The 17,292-nt window shown below is 36.1% G+C and overlaps 1 protein-coding gene across 1 annotated transcript in view; it reads left to right on the forward strand.

Moving 5' to 3' along the window:
* Positions 1-17,292, forward strand: part of LRRK2 (leucine rich repeat kinase 2) — a 73,322-nt gene that overhangs the window by 23,599 nt on the left and 32,431 nt on the right. The window contains exons 11-25 of the mRNA XM_067316091.1: positions 9-138; positions 2,073-2,197; positions 3,839-3,972; positions 5,671-5,815; positions 6,113-6,252; positions 7,628-7,756; positions 7,842-8,012; positions 9,740-9,995; positions 10,217-10,390; positions 11,947-12,068; positions 12,831-12,900; positions 13,389-13,609; positions 14,116-14,366; positions 15,681-15,829; positions 17,047-17,140. Of these exons, the coding sequence (XP_067172192.1) occupies positions 9-138; positions 2,073-2,197; positions 3,839-3,972; positions 5,671-5,815; positions 6,113-6,252; positions 7,628-7,756; positions 7,842-8,012; positions 9,740-9,995; positions 10,217-10,390; positions 11,947-12,068; positions 12,831-12,900; positions 13,389-13,609; positions 14,116-14,366; positions 15,681-15,829; positions 17,047-17,140 (2,311 nt within the window). The remainder of the gene's footprint in view (positions 1-8; positions 139-2,072; positions 2,198-3,838; positions 3,973-5,670; positions 5,816-6,112; positions 6,253-7,627; positions 7,757-7,841; positions 8,013-9,739; positions 9,996-10,216; positions 10,391-11,946; positions 12,069-12,830; positions 12,901-13,388; positions 13,610-14,115; positions 14,367-15,680; positions 15,830-17,046; positions 17,141-17,292) is intronic.

Here is a 17,292-nt window from a genome sequence, read left to right on the forward strand (position 1 = left end):
TGTTGTAGTAAATATTAGGAAGACACTTTTGGCAAAAGGAATACACATGAATGTTTTGGACATAATGAGGAAATATCCACATTCTCCTGAGGTGGCTGAAAGTGCCTGCAGAATACTGAACCATGTTTTTGAAGGAAGGTAATACACACTTAAAAATATATGACTTCTTTCACAGAATCACAGAATCACTGAGGTTGGAAGGGACCTCTGGAGATCATCTAGTCCAACCCCCCTGCTCAAGCAGGGTCACCTAGAGCACATTGCACAGGATTGCATCCAGGCGCATTTTGAATATCTCCAGAGAAGGAGACTCCACCACCTCTCGGGGCAACCTGTTCCAGTGCTCTGTCACCCTCACAGTGAAAAAGTTTTTCCTCATGTTAAGATGGAAGTGTCTGTGTTTCAGTTTGTGCCCATTGCCTCGCGTCCTGTCGCTCGTCACCACTGAAAAGAGTCTGGCCCCATCCTCTCGACACCCTCCCTTCAGATACTTGTACACATTGATAAGATCTCCTCTCAGCCTTCTCTTCTCCAAGCTAAACAGGCCCAGCTCTCTCAGCCTTTCCTCATAAGAGAGATGCTCCAGTCCCCTAATCATCTTTGTGGCCCTTCGCTGGACTTGCTCCAGTAGTGCCACATCCCTCTTGTACTGGGGAGCCCAGAACTGGACGCAGTACTCCAGATGTGGCCTCACCAGGGCTGAGTAGAGGGGGAGGATCACCTCCCTCGACCTGCTGGCAACACTCTTCCTGATGCAGCCCAGGATACCATTGGCCTTCTTGGCCACAAGGGCACATTGCTGCCTCATGATCAACTTGGTGTCCACCAGCACTCCCAGGTCCTTCTCAGCAGAGCTGCTTTCCAGCAGGTCAACCCCCAACCTGTACTGCTGCATGGGGTTATTCCTCCCCAGGAAGGAGTGAAAGTGCATGAGATTCAGTGCTGTAATCGATTACATTTAAATTACTGACCATTTCACTTGAGTAAAATTGACCCTAGGCTGATGGCCCTGCTCAGGCTACTGAATTTTGTAAGCCCTGTAGTCACACGCCTGGATGGACGCGTGGAGGGAGCTCTGTGTTCTGCCATTTGTGATTCCTGAACAAGGAGGTTTAAACAGACTCTCTAGCCCCTCCTGTCAGCCGCGCTGAATTCTATTTAGAGCTAAGCAATTTCCCCCAATATTAATGCCAGTTGTGGAAATAACATTGTGTTACTCTTACTTTTGTATTGGCTTTTGCAAATATTCTAGCAAATTAATTGAGAACTAACTTGTGACTCGTAAATATCAGTATACAGGCTGGAAATGTGATTCCGAGTGTCTTGCCAAGTTTCATCAGCCTTTTTCTTAAAACCTCTGTATATGCTAAGCTGCCTGTGAAAAAATGACAGGCTCAAGATTTAGTCACAGAAATTTTTTTGAATAATTTTATATTTAATTTTATATTATAATGAAGAAAATCTCAAAGCTTCCATAGACGTTCACAGGAATAAAAAGTATTATAAAATGAAAGAAGAACATTATCTTAACTGTAAATTAGTGGCCTTTGGCTACTGATTTCTAGGAAAGCTAGTGTCATTGAGCTACATTATTTTAGCTTTTTTCTTTTTCTTCAAGATTAGAACCTAATGTGACTGGTATTTTTCTGTTTATTCTATGAGTATCTGTCAATTCATCAGTATTTTATGACAATTGTGAAGCAGTAAGTTAAGGAGGACATGTATCTTTTCATGTATCTGTACTAGAATCAAAGTGAAACATATGAATCCACTGTTCAAGTACCCAGAATGAAATAATATACTCTCTGTATGTTATTTTTCTGGATTGAGTTGAAGGTTTAATTCTCAGTGGTTTAGAATGGAAATAATTACATATACTGCACTGGTGGAAGAGCATGAAAATAAAATATTTGCTATGAAGAGGAAAATTACCATAGTTTAGTTTATATTTCATAGCTAAAATCAAATTTACAGTGTTCTAAAGGGGTATCACACAGTGCTAATTAAGGAAGCAAACACATTAAAATTTACAAATGCATTCTTTTTATTTATTTTATAAATAATATTTTCAGCTTCCCTCATCTGGATGTAATGACAGTAGCTGCATCAGAAGTTGTAAAAGCCATGAAGAAACATGAAAAATCACTCTCTGTACAACTAGAAGCACTTCGAGTCCTTTTACACTTTATGATGCCTGGTGAGTCATCTAAAAACATAATTGGTGTGAGACCATACACTAAATCAGAGAACGTAATTTGATAGCTGGGTTTTAATCTTTCCTACCTAGTCAGACAATCTTTTGTGGTACTTCAGAAAATTAACTGAAGTTCTGTATTTAACACAGAGCTTCTATAACTCTTTAAGAACATACAAGATGGAGGAAAACTTCTGAGGCATTGAAGGTAATGGACCAAAATTATCACTGCTGATAATTCCATTGATTCAATCAGTGATGATTTGGCTCCATCACTGCTAAGGAATCCAGGGAGTGAGTGTGGAGCCTTTGGTGAGATAGAGTACCTTCAACATAAACTTAAGTGAGAGCAAACGGTAATGATGATGATTTCTCCATCAACATGATTGTACTGCAAAGTGCAATTGTTCTAATAGTATCTCTCAGAAGGAACATAGGAATTGGACCTCTGACACCAAAAAATACAGACAGTAGTTCAAAGATATGAAATTGAATATTTTCCACAGCAAAACAGAGCCCAGACTGCCTAGTTTAGGAAATCCTTTTCAAAAAAACTCTTTAAAGGCAATCTACAAAGGGAAAAATGTATTCTTTTTTTCTTTTATGCCATTAATAGAGTTTGGGGAAAGCTTTAACTCTTCTTTATCAGTTTACTGCTGTATATGTTGCTTTTTGCCCAATATCTTGTTAGAGATCTTAAGTGTGAGAGTACAGACATGGAGGTACTAAATTTTTTTCAGAACAACTTTTTGCAAGTGTCTGTTAGGAGTTTTAGTTGATAATTACAAAACCAGTAACTTGACTAGCATGCAGAATGATTTCAGGTTTTCAGTTTCATTCTGTTCTTTGAGTTATAATCAGAATACTTTCCAATTCTTTCAATAAAGAGAAGAATTAAGACTTGATATGTACTTTTTAACAGGTACATGAGGATTTTTTGCCAAAATCCTACATGTGTGATCCTTCTACAGCATAATGAAACAAAAAGCACAAAATATTTGTTGGAATTTGAAGGTTAATTAGGGAATAAACATTCATAAGAAAAATAGTAATCAGGTTGGATGCTGACATGACTTTTAAAGGATTTCTGTATACCACTATCTGTAGTGCTACTTGCCTGTAAGTGCTGATAGCTACAAGAAAGTTAAATCTGCAAAAACGTTCTGTGCTCTTTTATGTGTACTTGCCTTCCACTTATGTCATTTGTGGGTAAAAGTTGGCCTCTGATGTGCTGCCAAGGGAAAAAGGGCAATTAGTTTATGGCTCCTTTACAGTGTCTCCTTTTCAGAAGGAAGGGGCATTCTGAAGTGGTATCAGGAACACCAAGAAACCCTGTAGCTCAAGAAAGTAATTTATTGCAGTGTACCTTAAGCGAAATTCTTTGGCATGATCTTACATTTTCACAGCAAGCAGTGAGCAAACATATGGTGAAATCATCATTTCAAATGCAATGTACTCACACAGCAGTGTAAATCTGGAGGGACTCCAGTCTGTTACTACTGTGTTTTGAAAAAGTCATAAGATCAGAAATAGGCCTTCTGAGTAATTTGTAAAAACCTGTGTGTCGATTTGATTACAATACTGAGTTAGTAGCGAGAATACTAAATCCGCTCTTCTGAAGAAACTTGTTTTTCGTTGTTTCAGGTACAAAGAACGAACACCAGAATGGTTCTTCCAGAGATGTGGGAGATGCTGCTTTTGCACTTACATTAAAAGTCATTAAAAGCCAATGTTTGCTGGAGGGAACTCATGCGTTGGTGCTTCATGCTTTGAACAGGGTATAGTTAAAACTTTATCCTAATAAATTTTGCCACTATTTTACATTTGCAATGATTTATAACTTCCACAGTAATTTTGCTATTGATTTGATAGAATTAATCTTAGCCAAACCCTCCAGTTTCATTTATTATTTGGAATTTCTTTTCTTACTTTCTGCTCTGGAGTATATTAGATCATCTTTTATACAGTGATTCTAGAGGATATTTATGAAAGCAGTGCTGATTTTTTTTTCAAGCATATAGTGTATTTTTGATTTTTTTATGGACTAGTTTATACAAGAAAGATATCCTCATACCTTTGCCTCAACTACCCATTGAACTGAGTAGTTCCCTAATATGGCCTTCAGGCATATGTATTTCTTTGGTTTCAATAGAACAGTGTTTTTCAGTTGTTTCCGTTCTTTGCACTGTTCAATTCCATATGATTTTCCAGCCACTGGAAAACAGAATGATCATAGTGCCTTGAAGGGGAGTCTGAAAAGTGAAAGGCATCACTTCCAGCAGGCCTAACATAATGAGAAAGTAATGGGCACCTTGCACAGCAAATTAACCTTGAATCCTAATGATAGGAAGTGTTTAACTTCATGGCCTTCAGACAAATCCCACTGCTACAAGGATTACAAGGTTCACAGGACCACAACTGAAATGGATGTGATAATTCATATTTTTTAGCAGTCTCTCATCTATTTTAGATTTGGCGAACATCTTCAGTTAAGGAAATTTATGTCTTTCTCACAATTGTTATAAATGTCAGAGTAAATAATGTATCAGCAAATTAATGCTAATGTGTCTGTAGGACATTTCCTGACCTAGAGATATAGGAATATGTTGACAAGGGAGGCAAGATGTTGTTTAACTTCAGGTTGTATTACAGTCTTTAGTGTTTTGTGACCATTTGGATTGCTTTTTCTGACCCAGCTTGTTCTTGTTTTGGGGTACTGTAATATCAAGCAGAAGGGCAAAAAATGAACATGCTTTACTGAAAAAGGAGGGAAGGGATAAGGAGAGAGATGGACATGACTTCACTGAAATATCGTTGCAGCTTTGTCAGATGCTGTGACATCCACATCCCCTTTTCAGATTTAGACCTCATCTAGGTTTTCTCCATCTAGAAATGGGGAAAATTGGGGAAAATAGACGCAAATAAGCTATTGAATTGCTATATAACTAACTAAATAAAGAAATACTTGGGAAAGGGAGCTTAATCGGTATGTTGTTTCTGCCTCTCCCCCAAAGGCATACCTCGCTACCCATATGGGGCTGGCTCCTGAACTGGTAAAGGGGAAGTTTTTTCAATGGTCACCGTGTTTTCAGGCCACTTGTCCCAGTCTTCAGAGAACCCCATTTTTGTTCAATTTCTTTAAGCAGAAAAGAAGTGCATTTTTTCACTTTCCTTATTCTGGCAAAATGATGTAAACTTGTGAATGATTTTAATGAAAATTTAAGAAAAACAAAATCACACTGTCTGGTAGAACACTAGCCAGGGAATATTTCAGAATCAAAGATGAAAATCTGGGGAGGTTATGAGCCACTGAAACTGAAGGTTGAAAAGGGAACCTGTATGAAATTGCAATTACTGTGATTTAATGTCACATAAGCTGTAATTTCACGTACTTTAGGAACAATAAACACAACTTTCCTGTTGTGATTGTAGCAGAATAGACTGTTGATCTCATTTTATATTGATTCCTCTGTTAGTTTATTGGAAACCCCAGCATTCAGAAGTGTGGATTGAAACTACTTACTTCTGTAGCTGAGTGCAGTGGTGCACTAGAAATTTTAACCCAGCAAGGAGCTACTGACACTGTGCTTCACACCCTACAGATGTATCCAGATGAGCAAGGTACAGAAGATATTTTGTTACTTGAATGTGAATGATAATAGGAGGGGCTGATTCACCGTAGGAGCTGTACCTACCTATCACCCTCTTTAGTACTGGATGTGCTGTAGGTTACACAGCCAAAAGAGGCTGCAGTACTGCATAGTCCCTAGGTTCATCCACTTCGTAGCTATGTCTGGTCCTCTCATAGCTTATGCAAATAACTTTCTAGAATATTAGCAATGTAAACTCAGTTTATGTGTTTATGCCACTCAGAATATCTGAGTAATCAACATTCTTAATCTTTCTTTTTTCTTCTAGACATACAGTGTTTGGGTTTGAGTCTTCTAGGCTCTTTGATTACAAGAAAGAGTTTGTGTATTGCAACTATGCACGTTCTGTCAGCGGTTCTGGTGTCCACTCTGCGACGATTTAAAGAGGTCACTGAAATCCAGATGCACGTATGTGTTATTTCTTGGTACAAAGATAAAAGTGAAAGAAGGCAATACTTTGGAAAATTATTTTAATGTAGTTATATTTGAAGTATAATTCTTTATTTGAATTACTTCTTCCTGATTTTATTACAATTACTAGATTGCTATAAGCCTGTAAAATTGAACCAATAGGGTTGTAGTGAGTTTCTCAGAGGCGTATATTCAGTCCAGAATACATAAGCATTGGTTTGGTTGTTTATCTAAGACTTCTGAGATCTGCAAACTAGAACAAATTTCTCAGTCACAGTCTGTCATTCACTCAATCTGTAATCATTTTTGAGGTAACAATCATTATAGTTTTGATCACCTTTTGTAAAAAATAATAAAAAATATCTTACTTCCAAGGTCTGTCAGCAGCAATAAGCTTAATGTTACACCTGAGATTAATAAATTTAGAGCCATATAAATATATAAGTGTGTGAATGTTGTCTTTGAGAAGGATATTATTGGAATACTATGTCAGAGGGATGGATTTTGCATCTGCTTTTGAATGTGTAGGAGCAGTTCTCCTTACTTGTGCTCTGTTTACCCTGCTTCCAGAGCTTTCCCTGTTTGGTGCCAGTTTCATTTGTTTAGTGAGATCAGCTTCTTGTCAGAGTTCCAGTGCTTCTGTTTCAGACCAGTCTGGAAATATCACAATATAGCCTCCCTTCTTTACTTCTGTTTTTCCCCCCAACACTTTCAAGTTTAGCTTAGCAGCCAGTGTAGAGCTAGATCAAAATAACGTGCAGGAATAAGGAAGTTACATAAAGTCGTTTAGACTGAATCAGATTTGGACAAAGAGTCCCATAATTTACCCCATTCACCCCTTCCTGGGTGAATTTTACTTGTAGAATAACAAGATAATTTTGTATTTCTTTTTAGTTTCTAGATGTACTCTTTCAGTTTTTCATTTAGCCTAGCTATTTTTCTTTTCAAATTCAAGAGTTGTGGAGCAACACACTGGGATAGGGGATGCATCTTCATCCCACATCCTTAGGAGGAGATTGTTCCCTCTGTACGTTATCAGGAAATCACAAGTGCGTGTGTCACTGCCAGGCAGGATGTTGCCAGATATTACTGTGCACAGTTTGGCTTTTCAAAATGTCAGTTAATGTCTGCGTAAGTGGGTCAGCTAAACAAGCATGAAACTACAGCCTTATAAACACAGAAACACCAGGTGTTCCTGCCTTCTGTTCTGATCTTCTCCAATTTGTGAATTATTGTGGGTTTAAAAGCCAGACAAAAAAAATGTAGGAGCATATTTTTGATTGGAATTTGATTTTGCTACATGACTTGTTTCAAAATGACATTTTTGACAGTGCACTTTACTGCTCTTCATGTCTTTTCATTGTGTTTGTAGGGATTTCATACAATCTTGTCAATCCTTGGTTTGTCACCTTGTTTTGCAAAGCTGCTGGTACATGAATCATTTGACACAGTCATTTTCTACCAGATGTCTGTGTGTTTCACTGATCAGCGAGATCGGCAGGTATCTTGTCTCATTTGACTGCTTCATATCTGAAAAATTCTGATGCTTTTTAATCCTAACTTTGATTGTTTGTCTTCCCATTCAGTTTCAAAGCCTGTGTTGTAAATGCTTTGCTAAAATAGCTGAGAATGATGATTTAAAAAATACAATGCTGGAAAAAGCATGTATTGAGTACAACAACATTATGGCTGAATGCTTACTCTTGCTGGGAGCTGATATTAATAAGAAGACAAAGACGAACTCTTTGATCTATCAGGTAGTCTATAAAAATATATGTAGTTTTATTGCTTTAAAATTGTGCTTTTGGGTTCCTTTCTCTTTTTGCATGTACCTGTATATGTCAAGACACAGGTGGCAATTGCTAGTGCAGCCAGTGTCCTGAGTGTTGTTAACCATTGCTGCTCCTGATGACTTCAGGCCCAGTGTGGCATTCACTGAAACACCCTTCACCTTGTACTGAGGCTCACAGAGATCCTGTCACCTACAGTGTGCCTGCACTGCTAGTTCAGTTCTGATGCAAGTTCATTGTAAAGTCCAGGCTTTCTGACTGTTCACATTGTGCACATCCGAAACCAGGTTCACTCCGGTACTAACTTAGCCTTAGCTTTAGAGTATTTTTGAGGAAGAAAGCTTGAGCCAAATCTTTCCAAACTCCCAGTCATTTAGTTTGAACAGATCAGGCATAGATGGTGTCAAGCCCATTAGAGCCCAGTCCGTGAACTGATACTCTGAATTCAGCTCTTCCCAAGCACTGTGAGGCCATGTACAGGTAGACCGTCAGGCAACACTGTGGTGAGATAGGTTTCAGTGTGTTTAGTCCCACTCTTACACTCTGTCTTAGACCTGCAATGAAGGCTTTGCCTCAAAATTCCTGCACATTTTGTGCAGCACTTCAGGATCAATACAGTCATAGGTTTTTGCGCTGATTTAACTGTTCTGGTTGGAGTTGTGACTTTCTATCAATATAGCTAAAGAAATATAAAATCTTAGATTGACTGTGGTTGCACTGGCAGGAAGAAACTGTATCCGGACAGTGGCTATATCCAGAGCTTGAACTATTTGAAATGCATTGGTGTCTAAACTAAGTCTGAGGGCAAACACCCCATCTGGATTCAGCCATGCCAACAGATGAGGCTGTTGTTCACATCTGCTTATAAGTGCTCCCTGCTAAATGTGACTGCCTTTACAGTTTGTGTGAGCGCTTCTTAATTCTGCTTCAGTGTCAAAAGTTAAAATGCTCGGTCTGAGATAACCCCAGCAATATTGCCTGAAGTGAATTAGGAAGTGTTCCCATAAAGAGTTCTGCCAGCAGAGCTGTTTGGGTGAAAAAGCACGGCCGGATCTGGAACAGACCATCCATCCACAGGGTCTGAGAGAGGCAAATCAGAGTTAGTGAACCACAGTGGAGATATCAAAGTAACTGATAGTATTTCTAAAAAATATTTATAATATTCACAGTCAACATTGCTATCTGAGGCAATACAGGTTGAGAGACTGGAAGGGGTAGAGCTGACCAAACCCAAATAAGCCAGTGGACCTGGCAGCTCCCTAGTATTAGGCAAGGGGTGGTGAGTCTCACTGTTATTGCCCTTTCATCTGATATCGAAATAACATAGCAAAATAACAACCGAGTGTGTTTTGTCCATTGAACTGATATGCAGATGCCATAGAAAACATGCACTGATCGAACTTACACACATTACTCTTCATTTTGGCTGAGTAGCTGTGTACACACATGGCAGAAATTACAATTACGTATCTCAGGCATTTGCCATATTTTCGTCAAAGACTTTGGAAAGTAGGAGTTGGTGCTCAAATCCCCTAGACAGGTATACACACTGAGGTGTAGGGATTCGTGTAATTGAAAAATAGCCATGATTTTAAAAATACAATGAATGTGAATTTGAGTCAAATTTTTTACTGCAATCTAAGCTGTTGTTCAAGTCCCTCACATAAATTTTTTTAATTGTTTTTCTATTTTAGGTTTGTGAGAAAGGAAATAATCCTAAATTGGTGGAATTGCTCTTAGCCAATGGTGCTCGAGAGCAGGATGTTCGGTGTGCTTTAACCATCAGTATAAAGAAAGGAGATAGCCAAATCATCAGCTTGCTCTTAAAGAAGCTTAGCCTTGATGTAGCCAACAGCAGTATATGTCTTGGAGGATTTGGTATTGGAAGACTTGAACCTTCCTGGCTCATTCCTTTGTTCCCGGAAAAACTTACTTCTTTAAGAAAACAAAGTGAGTATACATAGAACTTGCTACGCTAAATGTGTTAGTAACTCTTGATGGTATTATATTAGTGTTTTAGGTCAAGATCTACAGTTGAGGATTTCTTCTAGTGCTCAGTTGGTTGTTGAATGACTGTTAAACCTTGAAAATAAAATCAATCAGGTATTTCTGTTATTATTTTTAATGCAATGTGAATTTCTTGGAGAATATGTTATCTTCTTGGTTTCTAGATGCAGGTTCTGCACTGGCAAGAATGGTACTAAGATACCAAATGAAGAATATTTCAGAGGATAAATCAAGACACTTCTCTGAAGATGGAGTGGATAAAAACTATGAGTGGAATTTAATTTCTGACCCATTAGTGGACAGCGTTTTCCCTTTAAATGATGATATTGATAGTGAAGGTAATTGTTTTCTTGTAGTTTTGTCTTTTTATAATCCCAGTCTAGCATGCCAGGACTAGACCGTAGCTACAAATTCCTTTAAAGTAATTAGGCAACTGTGAGACTATCATCTGAGGAATAAATAGGATGTAAAAAAAAACATAAATCAGTTTTTTGTTTGTATTTGAGATTAAAAACACTTCCCATGAAAAAATACTTTTATCTAAAATTTTGTTTATGGTACCTTTGAAAAATAGGTTACAGTGTGTAAGTATGCGTCTTTATCTGCAAAATTAGGACCTTAAAACATTTTATTAGATTATCAACTTCAAATCAGTTCTTCATGTGTTGAGTTGCTTTCCTGTAGAGAGAGAGGGTGGGATTCATCCAAACAAATTTAGACATCGACTGTTTTGATGTCTACTTCTGAGCTAGTCTTGTAGACTCTCTTTTTATTCAATGGCAAAAAAAATAAGTGCTTTAAGACCATAATTCATCTCATCATAAATAAGCCAGATAAATTGTGGTCTAGAAATGTCATGTTCCCTGGACTGTCTGTAAATGAAGAGCACCCAACTACATCTGATATAGAGGACTATATTGTAAACATACAAATTAGGTGAAATAAGCCCTATCCCAGGGATATTTAACTGATCAGAAAGTATAAATGATGAGTCTATATTCAATCCAATGTCATTCTTGGCAGGCCTGTCAAGAAATCTGCATGCCTTTAACTTGTAAAAAAACAGCATTTCTGTCTATAAAATCAGTATTTTGATTAAAAACAGGAAGGGGTCTTATCATGGCTTTTGTTTATTCAGATGTTGTGTTTTAAAAGTGCTGGCTACGTGAAATCATCACAGTTGAAGGATTTGAGTTTTGGAATCAGAATCCTAAGGGTTTTTTTTTTTTTTGGTTCTCTCTTTTGTTCTCTTCCTTTGCATCATTCAGCACCATTTTTCATTTCTGTAGTACTATAGCACAGACAAGTGATACTGATAGGTACTATTTGTTGTCCCGCATAGAAAAGTTGTTAAGTTATGGGTAAATTATGGCAAAAAGTATCGACTTTACTATCAGAAATGATTTTAGGAATTACCTAGGAATTAGGAATGATTTCTTTGTGATAGCTTTGAAGGGAGGAATACTAAGTGCATCCAGATGACCCCAGATTGCCAAAGCCAGAGCAGTACTTGATGTTTCAGTCTCAATAAACATAGGAGTGTAAATGTGTTTTTAAATAAAATTTAAATAAAAATTTACTTTACACTGCAGTAGCACAAAAATGTGTCATGTAAACATATACAATAATACCAGCTTGTTGGAAATTTTAATGATAAAGCATCAATATAACAAGCTGCGGTTCATATTTGGAGCATGTCAAGTTATTATAGGGCATGTTAACATTCTCAGCATATTGCACACAGAATTAACCACTGAGCTCCTGCTAAGATAGATGTGTTTGAAATGTCTCTCTTCTTTGTATGTCAGCATCTACATTACAGTTGAATTCTAAGTCTCAGCTTTAAATACACTTTCTTATTTTTCTGTCATCCTGTGTTACTGCATTGTGCTAGGAAGTGAAGGTTCATTTTTTACAAAAAAGAAGTCCAATTCCATTGCAGCTGCTGATTTATACTGTAGGGAAATGGCCTTACAAAGAGGTTCTCCTACTTTGCCACGCCATTCCTACTCTGTGGTAAGTCAGATCCTTATTCATTCCAGGCTCCCATTAAATCCATATGTGTTGTGTACTGTAAAACTGTTAATAATTAAGTGTTAGAAAAGGTCTTGTAACCATACAGGTCCTTGTCTCACTGTTAGCGTTTAGTATTCCCTTCTACTGCTGTGCAACTACTGTCCTCTAATTCAAGTCACTGTATAGATGAGAGTTTATACCAGCAAAATTTATGATCAATAAAAATATACATGTTTCTGTGAATTGCTGAAATTTCCAGTCTGATGTTTTAATACTGTACAAATGCAAATACAAAAGCTGAGGGCCTATTCAGAAACGCTAACTATCCTCTAGTAAAGCTAATCTACCACTTGATGATGAAGAGAGATTTCACCAGAGGACAAATTGGTGAAAAAAAAGTCATCTTCATTTGAAGGAGCTCATCTATTTCCATTGACTGTAAAAGGAAACTAGAGAGAGTAACTTCCTCAGAATAAAGTTAGTTTCTGTAAATATCTGTCTCCATCCTATCACCGTACCCTACTGAGAGTCATTTTAGGTTGCCCAAAATGCACTACTTCCATTACATTTTAAATCTACTATTGTTTCATACTGCATGTATCAGCAATTTTTATGAAGATGTTACCTGTTGTTATTTTTTGAGTCTGTTGTTGTTACCCATGGAAGTTCTCACAAAAAGAAATGACAATCAAAAGAAATTATTTCAGATATCCGTATATATCTGTATCTGTTCTTTTTTTGTTCTGTTCTGGGATTTTCCAGGGACCTGGCTCAGATTATGAACCATTAGTGAAACAAAAAAGAAAATTACTGCTTTCAGATGAATCTCCCAGTAAGTAAATTATACAATTTAACACTTATAACAGATTTTTTTAGCCTTATAATTATATACGAGTATACTTATACAAGTATAACATGCAAAGATTATATAGGTTATATATTTGCTTATAAGAGAAGGATATATTTTGAAATACTACAGTAGAGTACAAATAATGCATATACAGTCAAATATCTTCTTCCTGGGCTTCACAAATAATTTGTGAATTACAGACAATGTAATTTCATGAGTCCCCTTATTAGCTTTGGAAAGCTGCTACTTCTGTTGTACAGCACAAAAGTGACTATAGTCACTCTTCCCTAGTCTTACAAATTTGTCTCTTAGTAGAAATCTTCATTGAATTGTATGTTAACCAATATCCAGAAATTCACTGTTTCATATGCTTTTTGATCCCAAGATGATTGATCTTAATTTTAATTACTTGATAAATGAAATAATACGACTAAATGATTGCATATTTTCCTATGCTTTTGTTTTAATAGGAGGAATCTCAAAATTCTCACCACGTTTAAGGCCATCAGACAGTCTTTCTTCACTGATCTCAGAGAAAGAATATATTAAATCATTAGATCTTTCATCTAATGAGCTGGAGAACATTGATGCCATCAGCCAGAATAGCTGTTTAACTAGTCATCTGGAACATCTTGAGAAACTGGAGCTCCACCAAAATGCTCTTACAAACATTCCACAACAACTTTGTGAAGTAATTCTGCATAATTTTATGTAATATGAGTTGAGATTATCTACAATACATTGTCTCCAACAATATACTCATACCAATACTACTCATGAATATGGGTGTATATTTTTGCATATTTAATTTTGCACTCAGTTTTCATTCAGTGGATTTATATGCAACTAGAGGTATAGACACGTTCATGGAACTTTTTAAAACCATTTACTGCAAAGGACTGCTCTAGGATGTGTGCGTTATAGTGAGTAATGTAATTAAGTAAATGGAACTGAGAACTGCAAGCAATTCATGTCAAATTTTATGAAACTGAGTTAAATAATTTTATAGAGTGCTTTATGTTTTATTTTTAAATAGAAGTATTATGGATTCCTTTTAGTATAACTGCTGTTCTCTACTATTTTTCCTGGTCAGGCAAATATAATTAAATTAATAAATTGCATAACATATAACTCATTTTAGAACTTACAAATTCATATTTTTTCATTTTTTAAAAACAAGTTCTCTTTTTCTTTCAGAACTTGAAATCTTTGACATATTTGGATTTGCACAGTAACCGATTTACATCTTTTCCTATTTATTTACTGAAAATGAATTGTATTGCAAACCTTGATATCTCTCGAAATGACATTGGACCTTCCTTTGCTTTGGATCCTTGCATCAAATGTCCAACTCTAAAGCAGCTTAATCTATCATACAATCAGCTGGTGTGCACTCCTGAATTTCTTGCAAATGTTGCAGAAAACCTGGAACAACTATTGCTAGAAGGGTAAGAATAGTACCAATAAATGGATAGTAGTATAACAAACATAACAGAAAATAATATATTTGTCATCTTGAATAATACTATTATTGCACAGAAAAGATCATTTAATCAGTAATTAAGCATTGTTGTTATTTTCTAAATGTGTAAATTACTATAATTTTAATTGTTAAATTACAAAGTGTATTAGGTTATCTGTTAGCTTTGATAGAATTTAATAGCATGGCAAAACAAGACAATTTCAGTAACATACTGAAAACATCATATAACAGCATTTTTCTACTGTCATACTACTCATTCAAAGAATTCTTTGTGTTATCTAACATATTTAGCTACTTTTTCTGTTATGTAAATTATTTTGACTTTATTTCGAAACCAAGGGTTATTCGGAACTATGATTCATGAAATTATATTTATTGATATGGGTATATTTCAAATGACAGATAGGGGTATATTTTAAATGACAAAAGTAGAGAAAATACATAATTTTTGGTTTACCAGCACTACTTATCATATTTGTTAGTGAGTGGAATAATTCATACTATATAGGGAATTCTTACAAATACTATTATTGATAGTTCTGTAAACTACGGACACTGTCTCATATATCTCCCATAGTCTGTTATTTTAAATAAGGGTGTGATATTTTTTACCACGCAGAATAAAGATAGCAAGATATGTAACTAAACCAAACAGTATTAAAGAATCGAATCAAATTCTCTAAAGCGAAGATTTTAAATTTGCAATTTTATTGCAATTCCTCATTACATTTATTTTTAATATTATTTTAGCAATATTACTCTTGCAAAAGCATGCTGCATGGTCCTTTTTATCCCTGCATTTTTCCAGCCTCTTTCCGATGTTGTTCTTTCTAGAATACATTGTTTGTAGCATGACATATGAATCCTAAATTCCCCCTCTGGAATTTTCATTCTTTTTATTTTTTTTAAATTGACTGTCATTCTGTGATCATAATCCTGCAGAAAAACATCTTTAGTAGACAGATCTACTCACAAATGTATCACTCCCCTTTCTGTAGGTTTGAATGGCGCTATATAATCAGGAAGTGACACCTTATTGTACTTTCTGACATTTGCTCTACAGATTAATTAAAATAACAATGACTGATATTTGGGTTATTTCATGCTGCTGCATATGCCAATATTTTTGCTGACTGGTCAGTCTTTATTTAGATGAAATTCTTAATTTTGGTTTATGTGTGTAAGGATAGCAATGTCAGGTCAATGCTCTTTAAATTTTCCTTTTTAGCTAATAGTTTCTGGGTAATACATGGATTTCTTTTTCTTCTCATTATTATAGAAACAAGATTTCCTGCTTATGTTCACCCATACACTTGAAAGAGCTGAAAATTTTAAACATTAGTAAGAACAATATTTCAGCCCTTGCTGAGAATTTCTTCACGGGCTGTATGAAGCTGGAGCTGTTCAATGCCAGGATGAATGCCCTTGGTAAGCACCTAAGAAGCAGAATCCACCTTGTAGAAACCTTTCCATGTCACAGAATTCCTCAGCCACCAGCAGTTGCCTTCTGGGAGGCAGTCAAGGGAAACCTATGCTTGTCCTTATTTAAACTCTTCCCTAGGCATCAGCTTTTGATCACTGTTGGAAACAGTATATAGGGCTAGATGGACCTTTGGTGAGACTCTGCGTAACTGCTCTTGTTACTGTCTTCATAGTGAATGCTCTAAAAACAGTTGAGTGTAGTTGGGATGATACATACCATTGTGTAAGGTTCAAGACAGAGTGAAATTGTTTAAAGTTAGCTTGAAAAAAAAAGTCTAATACTGTACTGAAATACATATCAACTGTTATCACACTGTATCCAGCATTGACTTTTGAATAAGATAAGGTGTTTCATTTAGTTGCGTAAATGTGTCAGTTGAGATGCCTTGAAGTAGTCCACTTGGCCTATGGCTGCTGGTCCAGGAGATGCAGGTCTGCATGGATCATGGATCCTGTGCTGTATTTCCACGCTGTGTCCAGATAGCTCAGGTACCACTGAGCAGCTCACCATTTCACTAGACTCCCGTATTTAAGCAATTGAATTGAGCCCAGAATGTGTTTCAGTAGCTTAACTTACGTTGCGCAAAAGTTTCAAAGTTAATTTACTGATGAAAAACACAGCTGATATAAATGAAATTTTAATGATATTGTGGGAGTTTGTAAGTTATTTTTAGAATTTATTTCCCTCTTCAGGATATAAAATTTTCTATTTTGAAATCTTTTATTGTCACAGTGTTTTGGAAGGTAGGTCTTATATGTGCAGTGTATAAACACAGCTGAACCGTTAAAGTCATTTTTACGTTCTTATGACCTACCACACACTGGGTGAATGATAGGAATGTTACATATACTGGCAATACAGTAAAGTGTGAATAAGATTACCTCAGTGTTTAGTGCCCGTATGACACTAAGTATAATAGGATGCAATGTGATAAAAGCCCATACTTTAACTCTGTTCTACACTTCTTTCATGTTGAGAGTTCAGTTTTAAATGAGCTTAAAAATAAGGTTCAGATTCTGCCTTTGGCAGCTTGTGTAAGGACCTGCGTATATAAGATGATAGACTGACCTTTTAATCGCCTCTGATTTTAGAAAATTCCAGTCTTAAAAGTAATTAAAGCAGTGCTGAAAAATAGTGGAATTAACCCCTTTTTCTGTTCTAGAGACAATACCTGATTTGTCATCCAGCATAACAAGTTTGAAATTATCTCAAAATCATTTTATTAGTGTTCCAGAAACGATTCTTCTTCTACCGCAGTAAGTTGTTATTTTACTTACTGAAGTTAGTCATGTTCTCGATGAATAAAATCTAATGGCAAGACTTTTGTTAAGCAGAAAATTCAGCATGTTTTACTCATTTTCAGGAAATCCTCTTTAAAAGGTTAAATCCAAAACTTAACAGCTTTTAA

The sequence above is a fragment of the Apteryx mantelli genome, chromosome 1 (genome assembly GCF_036417845.1).
Source record: "Apteryx mantelli isolate bAptMan1 chromosome 1, bAptMan1.hap1, whole genome shotgun sequence".
Classification (NCBI taxonomy): domain Eukaryota; kingdom Metazoa; phylum Chordata; class Aves; order Apterygiformes; family Apterygidae; genus Apteryx; species Apteryx mantelli.